Source organism: Pavona decussata, unplaced genomic scaffold (genome assembly GCF_977016875.1).
Source record: "Pavona decussata unplaced genomic scaffold, jaPavDecu1.1 SCAFFOLD_58, whole genome shotgun sequence".
Classification (NCBI taxonomy): Eukaryota; Metazoa; Cnidaria; class Anthozoa; order Scleractinia; family Agariciidae; genus Pavona; species Pavona decussata.
Window position 1 is genome coordinate 2,342,779 of NW_028145480.1, and position 22,957 is coordinate 2,365,735.

General features: G+C 40.5%; 3 protein-coding genes and 3 pseudogenes across 7 annotated transcripts in view; 5 read left to right on the top strand and 1 right to left on the bottom strand.

Annotated features, from left to right (window-relative positions):
* LOC146479621 (BTB/POZ domain-containing protein 6 pseudogene) overlaps positions 1-22,957 on the top strand; it is a 26,277-nt pseudogene continuing 3,320 nt past the window's right edge. Inside the window, exons 1-2 of one of the 2 annotated variants that reach the window (XR_014864858.1) lie at positions 1-1,760; positions 1,844-2,790. The product of XR_014864858.1 is annotated as a BTB/POZ domain-containing protein 6 pseudogene, transcript variant X1 (transcript). Of the gene's footprint in view, positions 1,761-1,843; positions 2,791-22,957 lie in introns of those variants that run through there. The other variant, XR_014864859.1, reaches the window with a different exon arrangement.
* The window catches only part of LOC146479622 (BTB/POZ domain-containing protein 6-like), a 36,862-nt gene continuing 19,958 nt past the window's right edge, over positions 6,054-22,957 (top strand). Inside the window, exons 1-2 of one of the 2 annotated variants that reach the window (XM_085110486.1) lie at positions 6,316-6,363; positions 6,508-8,642. In XM_085110486.1, coding sequence (XP_084966612.1) covers positions 6,537-7,853 — 1,317 coding nt within the window. In that variant the 5' untranslated portion in view covers positions 6,316-6,363; positions 6,508-6,536 and the 3' untranslated portion in view covers positions 7,854-8,642. Of the gene's footprint in view, positions 8,643-22,957 lie in introns of those variants that run through there. The other variant, XR_014864857.1, reaches the window with a different exon arrangement.
* LOC146479623 (uncharacterized) overlaps positions 9,935-22,957 on the bottom strand; it is a 45,567-nt gene continuing 32,544 nt past the window's right edge. Inside the window, exon 4 of the mRNA XM_085110471.1 lies at positions 9,935-12,718. Within this exon, the coding sequence (XP_084966597.1) occupies positions 10,800-12,718 (1,919 nt within the window). The 3' untranslated portion in view covers positions 9,935-10,799. The remainder of the gene's footprint in view (positions 12,719-22,957) is intronic.
* LOC146479624 (BTB/POZ domain-containing protein 6-like) lies at positions 14,712-17,136 on the top strand. Its single transcript, XM_085110485.1, has one exon. The coding sequence runs from the start codon at positions 14,780-14,782 to the stop codon at positions 16,103-16,105; it is 1,326 nt and encodes a 441-aa protein (XP_084966611.1). The 5' UTR covers positions 14,712-14,779; the 3' UTR covers positions 16,106-17,136.
* LOC146479625 (BTB/POZ domain-containing protein 6 pseudogene) overlaps positions 19,265-22,957 on the top strand; it is an 18,055-nt pseudogene continuing 14,362 nt past the window's right edge. The window contains exon 1 of the transcript XR_014864856.1: positions 19,265-19,321. The product of XR_014864856.1 is annotated as a BTB/POZ domain-containing protein 6 pseudogene (transcript). The remainder of the gene's footprint in view (positions 19,322-22,957) is intronic.
* The window catches only part of LOC146479626 (BTB/POZ domain-containing protein 6-like), a 2,591-nt pseudogene continuing 1,963 nt past the window's right edge, over positions 22,330-22,957 (top strand).

Sequence of the window (22,957 nt, forward strand, 5' to 3'; positions counted from 1 at the left end):
GTTAAATTTGAGACCGCTACCGCTGTATATAAAGTTTACCGGCCTCCCGCATAATTGGTTTTGCTCGACTGGCTCACAAGACTGTAACTGTTGGATTGAAATATACACAGTGATCTTTCTTACTTGAGCGTTCTTATTTTGTAAATGAAAACATGCCTCTGGTTACCGAAAACTGGCAAACAACAAAACCCACCATCAAGGAAAGAACCAAGTTTATGCTCAACAACGATCTCTTCAGCGATGTGAAGTTTGTGGTTCGTCAGAGCGATGGCAAAAGTGAAAGTAAGCAAGTCATTCCAGCTCACAAGTTTGTGCTGTCGATTGGCAGTCCTGTGTTTGAAGCCATGTTTTACGGTGAGCTAGCGGAGACTAGAGACGCTATTGAACTGCCAGACTGTGAGTACGAGAGTCTGTTGGAATTGTTTCGTTACATGTACAGCGATGAAGTGAATTTGAGCGGAAGTAATGTGATGGGAGTGTTGTACTTGGCGAAGAAATACATGCTGCCTTCACTTGCTGATAAATGCACGGAATACTTGCAAAATCACTTAGATCCATCAAACGTTTTCAGTATATTGCCATCTGCGCTGAAATATGAAGAGAAAAACCTCGTAGATCGATGCTGGAAAGTGATTGATGAACAAACTGAAGCGGCTCTGAAATCGGATGGATTTGCGACAATTGAGAGGCCGTTACTTGAACAGCTAGTTGAAAGAGAAACACTTGAAATAACGGAAGTTGAATTGTTCAAAGGAGTCGTCGAATGGGCGACAAAGGAATCGAAGAAGCGAGATATTGTCGCAGATGGGCAAGAGAAACGAAGAATTCTTGGAGAACGGATCGTAAAAGCCATACGTTTTCCTGTGATGAAGGAGGAAGAATTTGTTTCTGTGGTTATCGACAGCAAAATTCTCACGTATGATGAAGTTGGTAATGTAATCAAATATTTAAATTCAGTACAAACTCCTTGGGTGGGTTTTCCTGTGACCAAAAGATCCGGGCGTTCTAGTGAGTTAATTCGCTGTCGCAGGTTTAATTCAGTGAAGTTTGGTTGGAAGAATTCGCGCAAAACTGAACAGCGCATAAAGTTTAAAGTAGACCGTGACATACTATTTCATGGAGTCAACATGTTCGGCAGCAAGGACAATACTTACTCAGTTTATCTTGAGCTGACTGAGCTCTTCACTTTCGGTGGGCAAGTTCTGATTACTAGAGTAAGTGAAGTTCCATCTGTCGTCGACGTGTCAGGAGAATGTTATTGTTTTGATGTACTGTTTGAAAACCCGATACCTTTAAAGAAAGACGTCACCTACAGTCTTATTGCTGAAATCATTGGTCCCGATTCTTGGTACGGTACCCAAGGCCACCATACCCAAATTTGTTCTGGTGTGAAATTTACCTTGGTGGACTATTTTGTTCCTGCGGAAAACATAACTGGCATCACGTGAGGGCAATTTAATGAATTGATTTTCAGCCCTTGCAAGTGAACAAAATGCGCTCATTTCTCAGGTAACGTGACCTGTTGTTAAAATTTATTATTCGTCGCGAAGAAAATCGTAATGATTTAATGGTTGTAAAGGAAATTAGGCCGCGGTTAGACGATTTAAGTTTCACCTATGATTGTCTGGTAGAACGTTTCGCATTATGTACGCCATTTTGGAATTGGAGGAAACATGGCATGCAAAATATGAATGAAAGGTAATTGGTAAGCTAATGTAAAATAACAATGCAAAAATTTGGAATCTGTAAAAAAATGTACCGTGCGAGCAGAGTCTCCTTCGATCTTCCCGACTAATCTAGGAAGATCGAAGGAGACTCTGCTCGCAGGGTAAAAAAAATGAAGCTGTAAACTTAAGATACCAGAATTTGATATTCAAATTTAAGATTCTTTTGGGTGCAATCGACATCAGCTAAGTTTTTTGTGACAATCTCTATTTACAGGTTCTTCAGTCAATTAAAAATAACCGATTACACGCTTTCCATCCCAGCTACATCCTTTAAAATAAGGTAGTAATATTGTTAGAAGAGTTGCTGCTCATGTCTATATATTAATATATATATTATATATAATATATTAAATCAATTAAATTCAACATTATTCTTGGTTAATTTTCCTGGAGAGGTTTCTAGTGGACGTAGAAGTGAAAATTAAAGTGCTCTCCCCATCAGCTATAAGTGCGCGGTCAATTGATTGACGCTAATTCGGGATTGAAAAGTCTACCAAAATGTTTGTTTTTTCTCTTGTTTAAAAGAGTTATAAACAGGAATCAAGTACAGAGTTCTTTTTCAGTGTTAGCGAATGGCGAGATTTTAAAGATCACACGAGCTAATCTTGCGTTATTGACGCAATTGTAATTTGGTCCACATTTGAAACGAGTAACTTCTGATTGGTTCACAACTGATTCATATTAACCAATCACAAATATCACACACCTGGATAACTCTAACGTTAATGTGTTGTTTACTGGCCCGTGTCTCATCCGTGGAGGGGTGCTCAAAAAGGGTGAAGCAGGAAAAGAGTTGTAAAGTGTACAGGTAATGGCGTTTTTGACAAAATTTGTGACTATATACAGTCACAGGGGCAAATAAGAATCTACTGAGTGTAGCATTTCACTGTAATAAAACTTGTAGCTCTCACAATCATTTGAGGATTTGTAGACCGGATCGGTATATAATCAATTGATTTTCTTTTTGCAATGCATATCAATGGTATCTGTGAAACGTAAAAAAAATGTTAAGATATATTTGTCTGTAACTAATCAGTAATAAAGCGTTATTCTTCCAGTTTTATTTTAGTTATTGTTGTAGTTGGGAAAAAAAGGAAAAGGCTATTTACAGAAATAAGGCCCATCAGCAAACATTAAAAACTAAAATGACTGATTACTTTTCCAACTCTGAAAGACACATGTATGTATTTGGACTTTCCATTTTGGCCTATAAGGAGCAAGCCATCAAGCACACCTTTAATCTAAAATAACTGCTCACTGTATAGACTTTTTTCAGTTCTATTCTTTCACCAAAATACCTATGAATCATGGCAAGAAAGGGGATTTTGACTGATAATTAATTCATTATTGTGTATTCAGTAGATGTATAATCCCTCAAGGATTCGAAAAATGTTTCATGGTTAAGGAACCCGAAAATATTTTAAGTCAGTAAACCGTCTGGTCCATACTCTTTGAAATAAGACTCTGCGGGAAAAATTACCATTTGAACCTGCCATCACGAAAGCTTTGCTTACTTTCATGCTCGTCCAGTGTCTTGATATTACTTAATGGATATTTGATCTTAATGCAGTCAACTGGAGGCCTATTTTCTCTCCCTCATTGGCTTCGCTGATCGATCCTGTCTCTTGTATTACCCATCTGCTGTCGCGTTTCAAAATTTCCGGGGTATCCAATCGATGGAAACTGATGATCGGAAATTCAATCGATCAATCGATAAAATTAGTTAATTGGTATCGATTGGTATCGGCCAATCGATGACCAATCGATAACCACACAAAAACCGTTTATCGATTGCTATCGATTGGCTCAGCAACCTCGAACAGACGTCACGCACGCTACCTGTCCGATCATCCGCCAGTTTTTAGGAAGCACTGGGGACGAAATTGGTAAAACAAATTCCGATCCAGTCTTCTCAATGCAAAGAATATACCCCGTTGCACGTGTACTCGAATTACCCACTTGCCCGTCATTGCCTTTCCGTGTCATAACGTCTACGCAAGACGGCCGGGTAGAAGCTTTACTGAATATAAGGTGCATCGTCAAAAGCTATCATCTTTGCCGTTTTGAGGTGAACTTCGGTGAAGTGTTCACTGCAAAGTTTAAAGTTGGTTAAAGTTGTGAACCATCGTGGACAGCTCGGCCACCTACAATCCGAGCTTGTGGATCCTCTTTGGCCACTACATGCATATATTTCTGTGTTAACAAACAATCCGGGCAAACAAATATGAAATTATTCAAAAGACATACATCGTTATTTCGGTGTACTGTTGTCGTAATATTATTGTATTTGTTACCAGAATTTTTCTGTGAAGGCACGATTCAACCACTTTCCGTTTTTTGAAGTGTATAGATTGGCCCATGGAACAAACTTTTAATTTGTCAAAAAAAACCGGATTCCTGTGGACGGAGCGTTAACGTTAAAGAGAAAAAGGAGAGCATTGTTCTCCTGTTAACATTAAAATGAAATGTGTTTACAATTACCTTGTACAAAGTTGTGTTTTTTAAGCGTCGATTCCGGTTCCGTTAATCTGCAACTAATCGATACCAATTTATCCATTGATTGGTATTGATAATCGATACCAATCGATAACCACACGAATCTTCGCCATCGATTGGTCATCGATTATCAATATCAATCGATTAATTGATATCGATTGGTCTCGATTGATATCGATTGTCATCGATTATCTATTCCATCGATTGGATACCCCAGGAAAATTGTACGTTTATCTAGTCTGTTGTCAGACAATTAGTGGAGGCGGGAACTTGGGCGGTATAATACTGAAGAGAGTGAAGAGAGTCATTGTCTTTTTTGTTTGGCTAATGATTTCTTATAAGCTAGAGATCAAAGCAAGCGGTCATGATTGAGGCGATTTGACGTGGGATTAAAGAATTTTATCGTGTAGTGTTAAAATGAAGTTTTCGATGTTTGTCACGGTCTGTTCTAGTTCTTTCTACGAGGGTCTCAATGGGGGTGTAGCTTTGACGGTTTACGGTTAAATTTTGCCGATTTTAACGGTTGACGGTTAAATTTTAGGGCTTTTAACGGTTGGCGATTATAAAGGGTAAATTCATGTCTTCCATGAGTTAAAGTAAATATTAACTTTTGGGTTTTTCCAGTAATATTAACAATTGAGTTATGGAGGTTGTTTTTTAGTCTGAAACATGTTATCAATGTAGTAAATTATTAAAATTTTGAAACTAGAAGTACTTTCAGACGGAAATTAGTTGTAATATCAGTTTAGACGCAAATTAAGTATGTATACTGTTTGGGAATATGGAAACCTGTTCACCAGTTAAACGATTATTTGAGAGGCAGAAGTCCGGGATGAGCAGCTGAAATAGTGACATTTGAAAGACCTTGAAACCGTTTGACGGTAAATAATAACTGCTTTTTCTTACGGTTGACGGTAAAAATTACCCTTTTTTACGTTTGACGGTTAATAAATTCTAAGCTGTTTGACAGCTGACGGTTAACCCCATTGAAACCCTCTTCTACGGTAAGGGACATTTAAAGAATGTTTGTCGTAAGAACTGTTAAGAGCACCCTAACTTGTACAGTCAAATCCTTTTTTTGCTGACACCCCGAGTTAGACCTGACCACGAGTTAGAGTCCTTAATAGCGAGAGTCCGTAATAGCGGGAATTTATTTCAGTCAAACATTTTTAATTTACTTTTGCCGAGGATTTAGCTGCTGTCCGTATTATCGGGGTGTCCGTAAAAGTGAGGTGTCCGCAAGGCGAGAGTTGACCGCAGTAATCGGAAGAGAATTCGACTCCTGTTGGAAGAATTCGGATTTTTTCTTTTTCTGACTGACTGATATATGTAAATGAATTTTTCTTAGCTCTATTTCTGTCAGTGTAAGGTGAATTGTATTGTTCAGCGACGAAACCGTTCACTGAACGGTCCGGTGTTTTCCCAATTGTGTTGGCTGAGTCCGATTGAAACTGCCGAACATTGTGGAAAGGAAGAGGCCGGGCAACTGAAGGGCAAGATTTTCTGCTCAGATGCGCATGCCCCACTGTAGCGCATCTGTGAATGTTTAGAAGTCACTAAACTATTAGAAAGATCATGATGGGTAGATAGTTACTGCCAAATACACCGCCTATGCCTGATAGCACCCCCTCCCACTCAGTGACTTAAACTTGACAGATTGGTTACTTGATTTTCTGGTGGTTAAATTCGACAAGGAATTCGACGCAAAAACCTAATCTTAGCCATCGAAACAGTGAATTATCGCGACGTGACTCGATCCTCCACCGACATCGGTTTGATGTGCAAAACTGTTTGATCACGTAGACTCGTACCGTCTTGATCCACACCAAGATCCCCAACAAAAGGAAAACAATGGTTGCGTGACCAACGCGTTTTGTCGTGACCTGTGGTTAGCCCTTACTATACCTTCTTAGCAGTGGTGTATCATGTGAGGGTGCATGTTAAAACAGGCCATTCAACACACAGCGCACTTTGTTGCACGGATCCAATATTTGAACCTGGCTCTGTTGCGTTCAACAACGCACAACCTGTCGAACGGCAGGGGAAAACATTAAGCAATTCATGGTGGTCTGCAGCGAGCAAGTCTAGACATTGCTCAGCATTTGTTGAGCAACAACTGTTAAATAAACACAGTTGCAATGTATATCAATAGTTTCAGATTTCGCACTGTTCCCCCTGACAGTCACGCATATTAAATTTGGCTAGCTATATACCACTGAATAGGTCACCTGATCTCTCATTACTTTGGAGTAGAAGATAATCAGTGATTTGTTTCTTGTTTCAGGGTTGTAATTTTGGTAAAGACGGAAGATCATGGCGGTCGTTACTGACAAAAACTGGCAAACAACAAGACCCACCATCAGAGAGAGAACCAAGTTTATGTTCAACAACGATCTCTTCAGCGATGTGAAGTTTGTGGTTCGTAACAGTGATGGTGAAAGTGAATTGAAACAGGTGATTCAAGCTCACAAGTTTGTGCTGTCGATTGGCAGTCCTGTGTTTGAAGCTATGTTTTACGGTGAGCTAGCGGAGACTAGAGACTCTATTGAACTGCCTGACTGTGAGTACGAGAGTCTCTTGGAGTTTTTTCGTTACATGTACTGCGATGAAGTGAATTTGAGCGGAAGTAATGTGATGGGGGTGTTATACTTGGCTGAAAAGTACATGGTGCCTTCCCTGGCTGACAAGTGCTCGAAATATTTGAAAAATCATTTAGATTCATCAAATGTTTTCATCATTTTACAATCTGCCCAGAAATATGATGAGAAAAATCTCATAGATCGATGCTGGGAAGTGATTGATGAAGAAACTGAAGCAGTTGTGAAATCGGATGATTTTGCGACACTTCAGAGGCCCTTACTAGAGGCACTAGTCGAAAGAGATACTCTGGGCATCTCTGAAGTGAAATTGTTCAAAGGAGTCGTCGAATGGGCGACAAAGGAATCGGAGAAGCGAGGCATCGTCGCAGATGGCCAAGAAAAGAGAAGAATCATCGGAGAACGAATCGTAAAAGCCTTACGCTTTCCAGTGATGAAACAGGAAGAATTTGCCTCTGTGGTCGTTGGCAGCAAAATCCTCACACACGATGAAGTTGCAGATGTGATGAAATGTTTTGGTGCAGTGCAAAGTTCTCCTGTGGTGTTTCCAGTGGTAGAAAGATCTGGCCCTCCTAATAAATTAATGCGCTGTAGTAGATTTCGCTCATTGCAGTTTGGTTGGAGTAATGGCAGCACCAGGCTACATTTTTCAGTAGACAGCAACATAAAATTTCACGGAGTACACTTGTTCGGCAGCAAGGACAATTCTTATACAGTAACTCTTAAACTCTTGTCAGGTTCCACTGTTCTAGCTTCTACAGACGGTACATTTTCATCGGTGCTCAACGTATCGGCAGAATATTACGGTTTCGATGTGCTCTTTGCAAAACCGATACCTTTGATAAAACATGTCGTATACTCCGTTAAAGCTGATATCAATGGTCCACGATCTTGGTACGGTATCAATGGACGCGATTTGCTTGTTTGTTCTGGCGTTGCATTTACCCTGAGGGAACAGTCAGTCAGTTTGCAAACCAAAACTAGTATCGCACGAGGGCAATTTGATGAATTCATTTTCAGTTTTCGAAAGTGATTATTACTTGTGAAAAAAACCGAAATTCTGTGTTAAATACTGATTCCGTAAATTTGGAAATAACGATACCAGGTAAAAGTTGTCTCTTTAAATTTAAGGTATGTTTGCGTGCAGTCATCTTCAGGTAAAGTTTCACCATAGATTCAATTGCTGTAGATGTATGCGTCAAATTCAGTAAATGATAATAACAATAATAAAAAACATTAACCTGATTGCACACTGCCAAGGCCAGAAACATCCCGCAAAATAGGATAACAATGTCTTCATAACGGTTGCTGAATGTCTGTAGCTGTTTCAAATCAAGTCTTCAAATTTATTAATAATTCATAAAGTGAGTTGTCTATTTGAGTCAGGTGGATTTAAGGACGGTGCCTACTAATACCGAAGTATTTTTGCGCGGTTTATGACTATGCGGGAAAAGCAGATCTTAGCAAGGACTATTGGAATCCAAAAAGAAAATTGTTGTGGGTAACCACGCATTCTTTAGAGATAATTAAGCAACAATTATTCTGAACGACATAAGGTTCCGACGTTTCGGCGACGTCATGACGCCATTCTCAAGGAATGAATAATATAAGCAAGTTCAACGGAGTAAGATCTTAAATTAGCATAATTGAGTAATTTAAATAAATACTTTGGCGCGGATCGAATCTGTTTGTAGATTCAAGCGTGGTCTTAATTGTTTGATGTACAGCATTTCGTGAATTAAACAATCAAATTTGTTCCTGCATTTTTTCAGTACTTTGAAACAGCTAAGGAGGTCTTCAGGGACTGCGCTCGCGTGATCGTTATCATGTTTCCGCACAGAGGATGAAGTGCTGTTGTGGCCAACAAAGCGCGCATGCAGATGACCACGAGTACACAAGTAACCACAATCCAACCCGTATTTGTCAGTCGCAAACTTGGCCAAGACCTCCAAGAATTGGAGCGCAAACCACAGCTAGTTAACCAACAATGTGTAGTTTATAGTTTTCAATGTAACCTGTGCGATACAGGTAGCTATGTTGGTTATACTCGTGGTCATCTGCATATATCGTTAGTTTTTGCTTGCCTGTGTATTTCGAAAGCACTATTAATTAGAATTATTTTGAAAAGAAGTAAAATACAAAGCAATGCATGGTGTTTTTTTTCCAAATTGAACCTTAATTCTCTCTAAAAAATGCATGGTTAACCCAATTTTCTTTTCGGATACCAAAAGCACTTACTAATTTCTACTTTCCCCGAATAGTTTTAAACCGCGCAAAAATATCCCTGTATTAGAAGCCACCACCCATAGCAAACCCGAGTATCTCGAGATGCGCAGTAACAATAGCCCACTTTGAAAAAGAGTGATGGCCTGTGTCGAGAGTAGCTGCCCAAGTGATTGTGGGATTGTTTGGGGGGACGATAACAATAGCCACGTCCCCCCAAACAATCCCACAATCACTTGGGCAGCTACTCTCGACCCAGGCCATCACTCTTTTTCAAAGTGGGCTATAGTAGGCGTCGTCCTATACCAAAACGAGAACTCAACAACCTCGTTCCCAGGTCATTTTACAGGGGAAAACCCTAGGAATGAGGTTGACAATTGCTGTTAAATCCCTCGCCTATGCCCTTCCACTCCCCCCCCCCCCCTCTCCATCCACCCAGCAAATTGACTTTGACAGGTGCAGTTTTCAATTAAGTGTCGAAAGTAAGTTGACATTTGTGTTGGTTTCACCTTACTATGCTCCGTTATTGGTTAGGAAAACTCACGCCACCTTTTCAAGCAGAACAAAAACAAATTCTGTCTTGCCAGTGTTACTGGATTCCGACACTAAAACCGAACCTTAATCGTCGAAACAGCGAATTTGCCCGATTTAACTCGAACCACGGACATTAGTTTGATGAGCAAACTGTTTGATCACGTACCGAGATTTCATAACAAGATACTCAAAAAACCCACACAAAAGAATGCGTGAAAGGTCCTAGAAAGGGAACGGACTGAAAGGGGAATCGGAGCGCGCGCGCGGAAGGCACGCGAGGAGAACTCGCGATTTCCCTTTTCCCTCCCGTTTTCTAGCGCCAGAAGAGCTCAAACAACCGGAGGTATCAGCGGAGAATCAAATGCGCACACATTTTAATTCCAAAGAGGTTACGTTGACTTGTATGCCCTGTAACAATATTCCAATACACGGAATTAGAAAATGAACTTATCTTAAATACTGATAGTGATCGTTAAATAATACAATTGCCAACTCTGCCTTAAGGAAAGTGGCTTCAAATCTTTTAAACACATCAAGATTATTGACACTTAATACTATCAAAGAAAAATGATGATTTCAATTTCAAACTACGCTTGGCTTGTAAACACCTTGAGATACAGAAGAATCTCTTGAATACAATGATAACTAACAATTGTAGTCGGTTTTAACTACAAAAAAACGACAAAAAAAATTTCTATTTGGGGAATATTGAGACACAAACGTCCTATGGCAGTCTTGTTAAACAGCTTTCATCTGGGCAATGTTTTTAGGCCCAAGCTTTTTTCGTGATCGAAAACTTTCAACGAATGTCTAGGAAACGATTTGTTGTGATTGTTGCGATTCCTACTAAAAAAATTAAGGCGCTTAAAGGGTTAGGCAACAAATTATGAAGCGTGTATTAAACGCAAGGGGCCTTCACACGACAAAGTAAGGTCTGCAATCTCAGCGATTTTTTTCAAACTGTTGCCGTCAAAGAGAACCAGGCTCTCATCAGGCCAACGCCTTTTTTTCAACTGCTTGGGGTTGGCAAACTTGATCACATTCGACGTGCGAACGTTTGTTAAACCAAACGTGTGCTGTTTACTTCAAACGCCAAAGAGAAGCTTTTAAGAAAGAATTGCCGTCAAATTCGGAGTAAGCAATAAGCGGAAGTCTATGGATGTTTGTCGTGTGGAAGCAAGGGTTTGCTAACGTTTGCGGTGTAAAAGCGCCTTCATGGTCATTAATCATCTATATTACCTATAGAAAGTATATCCTCGTCAAATGTCAAAGCAACCACTTTACCCGACAAACTGCCAATTTTCTCGTCATACGAACCGTTCTCAGTCCCGGCGAGTACCTCACCCGTGATTATACCCGACTGATGTTCTGGGTCATCACTGGGAGTAACATCCGCTGTAATGGTAGCAATTTTCTTGCCGGTATTACAAGACAACACATCTATTGATGCTGTGGCAATGAGTCCATTTGCGATAGCCTCACCTGAAACGGCAAACAGATCACCGCGGAGTGTAGCTAGCTTTTCACTTGATTCATTGTCAATAGGGGTAGAGGTAACTTCCCCTTTCACAATACCGATTCTATCCCCAGTGTGGGGCGTGGTCGGGTCCCCCTCTTCCTTGGCCACGCGGTGCACAGATCCCGATAATGTAACTGTCTGTTGGCCCTCAGGATTTTCTAAAGAACCAATACGAACATTAGCTGTTACAGTGCATATTCTGCCTTGAACGTTTTCATTGCTCACTGACGAATCCCGCCTTGTTGGAGAAGGATGACTGTCACCAGAAACGTGAACGTTCTGTTCCGCCGGCATCCGTTTCTCTTCGAGTGAAGCGGAATCCTCTTTAGTGGTTTCACTTGTTTCTGAAGGTAGCGCAACCTCAGTTGTTGACGGTAAAATGTTTTGCTGAGAAGAACCAAGACTTTCGAGAGACATACTGTCCTTTCTCATGGTCTCCTCCCGTGCAGATACTGTATCTTTATCGTTAAGTAAGCTGGCTTGACTGGCATTCCTATTTGAAGCCGGGTCTGCGCTGGGGGTGCTGTGCGGCGCCGTGTCCTTTTGACTAGATAAGCTGGCCTTACTGGTAGTCCTGTGACTGGATAAGTTCCCTTCGCTGGTATCCCTAACTGCAGGCGTATCTTTTTGGTGAGAAGTACCAAGACTTTGGCGCGATAAATTAACATCTTCCTGAGAGTGCGCACCAAAATACTCGCTTACAGTCATACTCTCCTTTCTTACTGTCTGTTCCTGTCCAGATACTGCATCCTTAGATAAGCTAACTTGACTAGCATTTCTGTTTGAAGCCGGAATTTCGCTGGTATTGCTTTGCGATGTCGTGTCCTTTTCACGAGATAAGCTGGCTTTACTGGTACTCCTGTGATTGGATAAGTTTCCTTCGCTGGTATCCCTGGCTGCAGGCGTCTCCTGGTCAGCTAAGTTAACTTTGGTGATGTTTTGCTGAGAAGTGCCAAGACTTTGGCGCGATAAATTAACATCTTCCTCAGAGGGCGCACCAAAATACTCGCTTACAGTCATACTGCCTTTTCTCACCTGTCCAGATACTGTATCTTTTTCACCAGATAAACTGACTTGACTGGTATTCCTGTTCGACGTCGAGACTGTGCTGGCATTCCTGTGCTGTGTCGTCTCTTCACCTGGACTCGTCCCTTGACTGACTTCTGTGGTATCCGTGTGGGACACAGAGTCTCTCTTACCAGATGCGCTTGTTTCACCTGAGGCGTCCTGCGGTTCTTCAACGTCATTTTCTCTCCCTCCATCAGCACCCGTTACCACAGCAACAGCCTCGTCGCCCATGGAAGCACTGCTAGCGGCAACCACTGGACGCTCTTCGCCAGAAAAAACTTTTTCGCGAGATGAGTTGCTTTCAGGAGCGGTTTCCTGCTGGGTAGCAGCTACTTCGCCGCGTGCACCATCTTCTTCGTTGAGCTGTTGTTCTGAAGTAGCGCTGTTGTTGACGTTTTGCTCGACTGCCAGAGGTTCATTGTCATTCGTTGTTTCTGAGACTCTTTTATCGCGTTCAGTCTTATGTCTTGAAATAGAATCGTGAGGAACATGGCCGTTTGCTTCAGGGGATGGTGTCTCGTCTTCACGTCTGTGCGCATTGGAAGTCTTCTTCCCTACAAAGTGGATTGAAAATACTAATAATTACACTTAAGGTGATTCCCGCGAAATAAAAGTTGTGACAATTTTCTCAAACTTTCTACGATTGTTCGCTACATGTACTATGTGAACAGTATCGAAAGGGATCGAAACACAGCTGATATTTTTTACAAGTATCGATATTTGGAAACCTGAGTATCGAAGATATTGCGTATTTGGTATCGGTATCGACGTAACTAATGAAAAGCACAAGGAACGTGTGGGACAAAACGAATGGGTTTGGTTTTACTCTCAATGGTTTGGAGAGCAGAGTCGGAGCAAAGAACTGCAAAATCAAAACAAATTTGACTCCAGTTAATATAACATAACATTTTATTCAGGAGGCTTCAACACAAATACAAGAAATCCTGAATAGGGAAATCGTGAGGTTAACCCTGTATAAAAACAATTTTCCTAACAAAAAGCTTACAAAAATATTTTCTTAGTATACACACAAGCCTTTGGGCGAGTGTGTATACAAAGAAAAATCAAGTCACGCGTGGGATATCCACGAGAAAGCACTGCAAGTTTTAAGTTCAAGTTTCAAGTTTTATTAAGTTTTTCAAACGTTGCTTACACTGCATAACTAATTTATCCCGTGATACTCCATTGAATTAACCCTCCTGTTTGACGTCTGGTTCCAGGAAATCAAAATTAAGGTAAAAACTGGAGTATTCTCCTTCCATGTTTTAGTTGTTGACAGTAATTTTTTCTGAATGAAAATTTTGACCGGTCACAGGCTCTTCTTTAGGCGGGAAAAAATTTGTAGGCCGCCGGCGTGGAACGCCGGAATTTTTGTCATACTTCCCGTTGCATACCGCAGAATATGCAATGGATTTCTAGCTTTCTGATTGGCTGTATTCTCTATGGCATGGGATAAATTATAATAGATTTGACAATTAGCCTCCCACGCAGTCGTTTTTAGGGGACTCGTATTACCTCCTCCCCACAAAGGAGGTAATACGAGTCCCCTAAAAACGACTGCGTGGGAGGCTAATTTGACAAAGGCTCTAATCAAGCCGTGGGTCTTGCTGTGTCGCGGAAGGTCAGATGTTTGGTAGAGGTGATGGGGTGAAAATAAAGCTTTCCGATAATGCCGATGCTCAGTTGTGTGTAAAAATTTAAAGTAACTTCTTCTGCGTTTACGCGTTCACTGAAATGTCCTCAGCTAGCTGTAGTAATCAAAGTTCCTTTTAATCTGAGTCACATAGATTTTACAACCCTTAAAAAATAGAATACGTTGAATGCAACTGACTGTGCTGACCTAACAAATTTATGAAATTAAATTTAAACTGTCGGTTGTTACGATGAATACTGCTTTCTCTGTCTTTTGCAAACGCCACAAATACTAGTCTTCGGTATCTTTAGGTACTGGTGTCTACTGTAGCCTGAGCGGTGAACAGAGATCTTTTCGTGGTGCTAGCATTGATCTCGTTGGCAGATTCTACTGGAACGAGAACCTGTTTACATGGAGGGAGGAAGATCCTAGAGGGCGGATCATCCTAGCGCCAAATGTTTTCTGTATTAGTTTACGTGAAAAAGTACTACTTGGCCCTAGCGCTTGGATCTTCCTAGAGAGAGGAACTTCCTAGTTGAGACATAGGAAGATCCTAGCACCATGTAAACTACAATCGCTCGGAAGATCCTAGAAGTACTAGGGACAAAAAGAACAAACATGGCGGCAGCCGGGCGTTCAGCTGCTCAAGGCCGACAGTTATTCTTCTTTTCCTTCTACACTTGGTAACCACTTGGCCGAAATTTCTGCATGTAAAGCAAACGAAAAGCCGTTTTCCGCCTTCAGATCATCCTAGTGCTAGGATCTTCCTCCCTCCATGTAAACAGCCCCTAAATTCCTTAACCTCATGCAATTGTTGGTCACGCATGTTAAAATTGAGACGGCTACCGCTGTACATAAAGTTTATCGGCCTCCAGCGTAATTGGATTTGCTCGACTGGCTCACACGGACTGTAGCTCTTGGATTGAAATTATAGTACACAGTGATCTTTCTTACTTGAGCGTTCTTATTTCGTAAAGAAAACATGGCTCTGGTTACTGAAAACTGGCAAACAACAAAACCCACCATCACAGAAAGAACCAAGTTTATGCTCAACAACGATCTCTTCAGCGATGTGAAGTTTGTGGTTCGTAAGAGCGACGGTGAAAGTGAAAGTAAGCAAGTGATTCCAGCTCACAAGTTTGTGCTGTCGATTGGCAGTCCTGTATTTGAAGCCATGTTTTACGGTGAGCTAGCCGAGACTAGAGACTCTATTGAACTGCCTGACTGTGAATACGAGAGTCTGTTGGAATTGTTTCGTTACATGTACAGCGATGAAGTGAATTTGAGCGGAAGTAATGTGATGGGAATGTTGTACTTGGCGAAGAAATACATGGTGCCTTCACTCGCTGATAAATGCACGGAATATTTGCAAAATAACTTAGATCCATCAAACGTTTTCAGCATATTGTCATCTGCGCAGAAATATGACGAGGGAAACCTCGTAGATCGATGCTGGGAAGTGATTGATAAACAAACTGAAGCGGCTGTGAAATCGGATGAATTTGCGACAATTGAGAGGCCCTTACTTGAGGCACTGGTTGAAAGAGGAACGCTCGAAATAGCGGAAGTGGAGTTGTTCAAAGGAGTCGTCGAATGGGCGACAAAGGAATCGGAGAAGCGAGGCATCGTTGCAGATGGACAAGAGAAAAGAAGAATTATTGGAGAACGGATCGTAAAAGCGTTACGCTTTCCTGTGATGAGCCTGGAAGAATTTGCCTCCGTTGTCGTAGACAGCAAAATTCTCACGTACGATGAACTTGGTAATGTAATCAAATATTTAAGTTCAGTACAAAGTCCTTGTAAGGGGTTTCTTATGACTAAAAGATCCGGACCTTCTAGTAAATTAACGCGCTGTCGCAGGTTTAATTCAATGCAGTTTGGTTGGAAGAATTTGAACGAACAGCAATGCATACGTTTTTCAGTAGACCGTGACATATTATTTCATGGAGTCAACATGTTTGGCAGCAAGGGCAATACTTATTCACTTAATCTTAGGGTTTGTGCGGTTTTCAGTAATGTTTTTGGCGGCTCTACAACAGGTACATTTCCATCGGTGGTCGACACTTCAGGAACGTATTATTGTTTTGATGTACTGTTTGAAAACCCGGTACCTTTAAAGAAAGACGTCACATACCTTCTTGCAGCTAATGTCACTGGTCCTGATTCTTGGTACGGTACCCAAGGCCATTATACTCACTTGTGTTCTGGTGTTACATTTACTTTGGGAAACCATTATTTGTCTAATGAAGCCATAACAAACCCCACCCAAGGGCAATTTAATGAATTTATTTTCAGCCATTGCAAGTGAATAAAAAGAGAGTGTTCAATTCATTAGCTAAGGAATTCGTGCTATTACAATTAATTAATCGTCGCGGAGAAAAATCGTAATGCTTTAATGGCTATGAACTGAGAAGGAAATTAGACCGGTTCTAAAACGATTTAATATTAACCTGTGATTGTTTGGTGGTACTTTTCGTATAATGTGCGCCATTTTGAAATTTGATCAAACGTAGCAAAAAATATGAATGAAAGGTACACGGTAATAATCTGATAACAATAATAACAATGCAAAAATCTGGAATCTAGACAAAAATTGAAGCTCTGAACTTCAGACACCAGGGAGTAGAGATTTTTCTATTCAAATTTAAGATTCATTTGCGTGCAGTTGGCCTGCGAACGCAGACGTGCAGTTTCCGGCTGTCGCTTTTAGTTTTCGGCAGCGAGAAGCGACAGCCGGAAATACGACTGCGTTGCAATCCACTTCAGTTAAATTTTACAATCTTAAAGTTACATGTAGATCCGGTCAGTTAAGAAAAGAAAAACCGATCGCACGCTTTCCATCTCAGCCTCATTCCTTAAACTAGGGTAATAATATTTGAAAACTGTTGTTGTACATGGCTGTAGAAGTTTTAAAACAATTTCAGCATTTTAATTGGTTAATTTTCCAGGAAAAACCAAATTTAAAGGTAGCTGGCTGATTGGCACGCGTGAAAGTGAAAACTAACGTTTGCGGTTGCTAAACATGTTTGTATTCGTTTTAAAGCGGCTATCATTTTTCGGGCAAGATCTCTAGTAGGCGTAGAAGAAAAAATTCAAGTCTCAATCACCATCAACAAGCAAATTCACGAATTTATTAGTTATGACGTTATCGCTGTGAAGGCGCGGTCATTGATTGATGCTAGTAAGGGATTAAAAGTCCACCCTGGAGATATTTGTTTCTCTTGTTTGTAAAAGAAAGAGAGTTTTAAACAAAAAGTTTTTCAGTTTTATGAAGTGTTAGTGATTGACGAGATTTCAAAGCTCACATGAGCTAATCTCGTTTAATTGAGGCAATTGTAATTGACCAAGAGAGGATCCTCTCTTGAATTGACCCAATTGAGATGGGTAGCCTCTGATTGGCTCACAACTTATTCATATTAACCAATCACAAATATCACACATCTGGGTGTTTTATTGGCTCATCCGTGGAGAGCTGTGTAAAGCTGTACAGGTGATGTTGTGTCAGTTAGCAAAATTTGTGATTATTTGCCAAGGCACACGACCAAATAAATAGCTGATTCATGAGTGTAGCACTATGCTGTAATAAAACCTTGATAAAACTTGTAGCTCTCAAAATCATGTGTGGACTTGTAGATCTTAATTATCAGTATGTAAGTAATCGATTTGTTTTATCAATTCATACCAACAGTATCTGTATCTAGGAAGGGAAAAAACGTTTCAGTTATATACGCATGCAAGTAATCCGAGTAATGAAGGTTTAGTATTCCAGTTTTATTTCAACAATGTTGTTGTGTAGTCGTTAAAAAATAAAAACCATTTTTAATTTCAATCAGAAATAAAACCAGCATACAACTCTGGCAAAGTCTGAAAGACATATCTATTTTCTTGGACTTTCCATGTTGGCTTATAAGGAGCAACCCCTCGAACACACCCCTAAATCTAAGATAACTGCTCATTACATAAACTTACTTTTTATTCTTTGCTCAAAATATCCATGAATCATGGCAAAGAAGCGGAGTTTTGTCTGGTGATTAATTTATTATTGTGTAATATTCAGTAGATTAATAATCCCTTATGTATTCGAGTATAAAACCGCTTTTTATGGCAAAAGAACTCACAAATTATTTGAGGGTCGACAGTCGTTGAAATGAGACTCTCGGAAAAGAAATGCCATTTGTACCTGCAGTTACGAAAGCTTTGTTTACTTTCATGCTTGTCCAGTGTCAATTTATATTATTCAGAAATGGATATTTGATTCTAAGGCGGTCAAATGTCGGCCTATTTTCTCTCCCTCACCAAGAATGCCTTGTGCCTGGTCCTTGTCATGATTACCCTCTCACGCCCCCGAAGTCACGCGGACATGACGTTGCTCGACATTCTAGTGTTGTGCTGATTAAAGTCAGACCAATATTCTCACGAGAAGGATTGAACTTCGAATCTATTAATAGATAAATGGAGTTAAAAATTTGATTGTAAGCAGCACTAGCACTACGTTTACTTCCGACTTAAAATTGATCAGATTTGGCTATAATTTAGGAAACGGCTTCTCAGTCCAGCATAGCCAATAGAAATTTATCCAGTAAACGTATACGATGGCTTGCGGGAACATATTTAGTCTAGTCCAATGAGATGGTTTATGGAAAAAAATAAGGGCTAAAGTGATTTATTTTGAATAGTAAACAGCACTACGTTTATTTCCGACTAAAAATTATTCTAATTTGCCAACTTCGGAAAACGGCTTGTCAGTCCAGGCAAGCCAATACAATTTACCCGGTCGTCGTATACGATGGCTTGCGGGAATATATTTAGAGACGGTTTACGGAGCAAAATAAGGGCTAAAATGATTTATTTTTTGATCGTAAGCACTACTAGTTTATTTCCGACTTAAAAATATTCAAATTTGGCAACTTCGGAAAACGGCTTGTCAGTCCAGCGTAACCAATACAAATTTACCCGGTCATCGTATACGATGGCTTGCGGGAATATATATTTAGGGATGGTTTGCGGAGTAAAATAAGGGTTAAAACGATTTATTTTTTTATCGTAAGCAGCACTACGTTTATTTCCGACTTAAATTGATCAAATTTGGCAACTTCGAGAAACGCCTTCTCAGTCCAGCCTAACCAATACAAATTTACCCGGTCATCGTATACAATGGCTTGAGGGAATATATTTAGAGATGGTTTGCGGGAACATGTTAAGTCTAGTCCAATGAGATCAGATGGTTTACGGAAAAAAATAAGGGTTTAAACGATTTATTTTGGATCGTAAGGAGCGCTACGGTCATTTCAGACTAAAAAATTATTCAAATTTGGCAACTTCGGGAAACGGCTTCTTGGTCCAGCGTGGCCAATACAAATTTATTTCCGACTTTAAATTGATCAAATTTGGCATTTTTTGGAAATTAACATTTTCAGCGGCTGTTACCCAATGGGTTCGAGTGAATGAAGTGGATTTGCTCGACTGGCTCACAAGATTGTAGCTCATGGATTGAAATATACACAGTGATCTTTCTTATAGTCCGGTAAAGTTGGTGAATGACCCACCACAAATTGCAACAAAAGCTAAATAGGTCTCATTCCACTGGTAATACCATTAGGAATAACATACTAAAAGTCACCGAAAATCGGTGCATTGGAACAAGGTTAATTTTGCGGGAATATGAATGCTATTAAAATTCGAAAATCCACCATATTTAATTTATGCAGCGACATTACTGATGGAATACTGAGATAGAAGTAGACTCTCTTATTCGAAAAAAACGGCAAAATGTCAACAAAAATCGATTGGGCAAAAAAATTAAATCAATTTAAGGTTAGTATAGGTGCATGTTATGAGGTCTGACGTAATAATGATGGAATAAACTATGACAATTTTAGTATTTTGGTGTCCAGGTTTCGTATTTCGAAAAGTTCAAAAACTCACTGATAACTTTCGCTTCTGACTAATTTTTTAAGCGCAACAGTAACAAAGTTTGAAAATATTTATGTTATTATTTTAATACTAAATTTACGATGAATGTAAAAATGTAAAATAATTGACAGAAATGGAAGCCTGTTTAAAGAACACTTTAACTGTATACGAACTAGAACACCTGCTTGTAGGCTCCTAACTATTATACACTGAAAAATATCAGACTAATTACCAGACTAATGGACCAAATTAGTAGTAAGAGCTTAAAACGTACCTGAAGCGGCAGATAAACTCTAAATAATATGTCACTCATCGTCAGAATCACAATCTCCCCAGAAAGTTCTACATTGCAATACAGCAGACCTTTGCATTGCCCACATGCAGGGGAACAGTACAAACCAAACTTCACACGACTTCAGCGTTGGAACTGTAGTCTGTATTGCAGTTGCAATTGATAGCTTCCAGAAGATACTCTGGTGCAGGTTGCAGGTCAGTTACAACAGGTGATATCTTGTCATCTTTCAACCTCCACCCCCATTCGGTATTGCAATTGTGCACTCCACGCCATTGCTGGACTTGGTAGTACATACGTAGACTATGATACTTGGCTGCGGCTAATGTCGGCGGCAGTGTCCGCGGTTACACACGTGACGTGCTGGATGAAACTTTGTGGTGGAAATGCTGCACCCAAAGGATATCGATCTTGTCACCAGGTCTGCCGCTGTACAAGCAGACCAGTGCGTTTTCCCCAGCAATGTGGATATCTTCTGGTGTAGCTTGCGGGTCCTGAAACACATCAGCTTTCTCTCGGAAGAAAGCATTCGATCTGAGTTTCTTAAAAGCCTCAGGCTTACCAATACCTAACACTCGAGAGGTGGTATCACATCCCAGCAATGCATGCGCGAATAGAAGATTGTCACAGATCTGATAACCTAGCACTCTTTGTACCTGATTAATGTTCCAGCCGCTCGTTGCAAGTTTGACTTTGGTTCCGGTCTGAAATACAGTTCACGATTTGTGCTCTTTGAATTGTAACAAAGAAGTATGAGGAGATCTGTATCATCGCCAACTAAAACTGTGTTGTTCGATGCAGCTGACTCAATTGCTGTTTGTACCACTAGCACATCTGCATCAGCTTCTGCATTTATGACTACGATGTTGTTCTGTTGTAAGTGACGCGAGAGTAGCGTTATAAACCTCTGCTCGTTGGTCTTGTTGGATAAGGACACATCATTTTATGGTAGAACATATTATTTCCCCAGTGAAACGCACTTCAGCAGCCATACTAGATTAGGTTCGTCTAATGTGAGTGTTGTCTTCTGTGAATGGTCCGTTTTGATAGCCATAATGAACATAGCGACTACAGATCTAGATTGCATCAAATTTCTCACCACTAGGCCACATAATTCTGTGGAGAAGGGCACCTCCATCCAAAACGTACTGGGCAGATGTTGCTGGGCTAGGCATAGCTGGAACTTGTTTCCACATGGTATCGGCGATTGCAGCTTTGTTTGGGGAAGGTAAAACATTCGCGTTTCAAAAAGTGCAGGTGGATAGCTACAAAGTCATGAGTGAAAACTTCGTCCAGCAACTCTCCCTTAACTGTCCCTGCTGAAACGAGACGCTGGAACAGAAGCAAAGAATCGATAACCACAGTTTCTGTGCCTGTGTGCACTGTATCTTTCACTTCAAGGGTCACAGCCTGATCTTTCTTCTTGAAAACAAACTCTTGCACTTTCTGGCCAACCAAGCCATCCACGATCTTCTTTCCGACTTGACTGCCCTTCTCAGCGTTAACTGAACAACTTGTTATGACACCAGTATCAATGCTGTGTAGGCTGCTGTCATTTGCATCAAATGGTGTTTTGGATTGTAAGTATTCCAGGACCTTGCAGGTGTCTCTGGTGTCTCTCTTTTGTAGAGCTAGGAACATGTCGTTGTGTTGATCACTTGTACAATAGCTGACTGATGTGTATTCCTGAAGAGCTTCGTTCACCTGGAATAGATAACAGCCACACTTGTCTCTGCTGTTCATCCATACCTCTTCCCCTTGTCAAACCGCCTGCACTCTTAATACTTCTCATTAGCGCTTGTTCGATTACTAGATCGGTAGACAGTTCAGCCAATATCGTTCAGAACGGCGCACGACATGACGACCCTCCACAAAATGCCGTTGCACTTCTGTTTGGTATTGATGAAAAAGTTAGCTGGTCTTTTTTTGTTCTAGCAAATAATTCGAAAAATGTGACGTCATATTACGTCACAAGCCACGCTAATGAACGTCCCTACATTGGCAGTGTTGTACATAATCCGATTGCTAATTTTTGTTCTCATAGCCTCAACTGTAGGAGCTATAGATCTTCGCACTTTGGTAAACTTTGGCTGCGATATTAAATATGCATAAAATTGTGGATGAAATTATAGTGGTTTAAACTTTGTCCAAAATGACATTGTTCCAATGCTTCGATTTACGGTGACTTTTATTATGTTATTCCTCAATAAATTGGGAATAAAATTAGACATGTTTCGCTTTTGTTGCAATTTGCGGTGGGTTTGGCCTTCAAATTTTACAGATTGATTGAACTATTACTTGAACGTTCTTATTTCGTAAAAAAAAATATGCCTCTTTTTACCGAAAACTGGCAAATAACAAAACCCACCATCAGAGAGAGAACCAAGTTTATGCTCAACAACGAATTCTTCAGCGACGTGAAGTTTGTGGCTCGTAAGAGCGATGGTGAAAGTGAAAGCAAGCAATTGATTCCAGCTCACAAGTTTGTGCTGACGATTGGCAGTCCTGTGTTTGAAGTCGTGTTTTACGGTGAGCTAGCGGAGACTAGAGACTCTATTGAACTGCCTGACTGTGGGTACGAGAGTCTGTTTGAGTTGTTTCGTTACATGTACAGCGATGAAATGAGTTTGAGCGGAAGTAATGTGGAAGTGTTGCACTTAGCGAAGAAACACATGGTGCCTTCACCCCCCGAGGGGGGGGGGGGGGTACTCCCTTATATGGGCTATATAGGTATGTACGGCGCCAAAGGGTATGGTTTTTCGGCTGTTTTGGTCATAAATAGGGTATCGCTTTTAGCCATTTTGCTGCCATTTTGGTGATAAATAGGGTATAGATTTTTGCACTCTAGTCCTGGGTTCGATTTTTTTTAGAAGAAGCTACTTCAGGTCATAAATAGGGTAGGGAAAATCGCAGGATTTGGTCATAAATAGGGTAAGGGTTTTGGAAAGCGGGCCG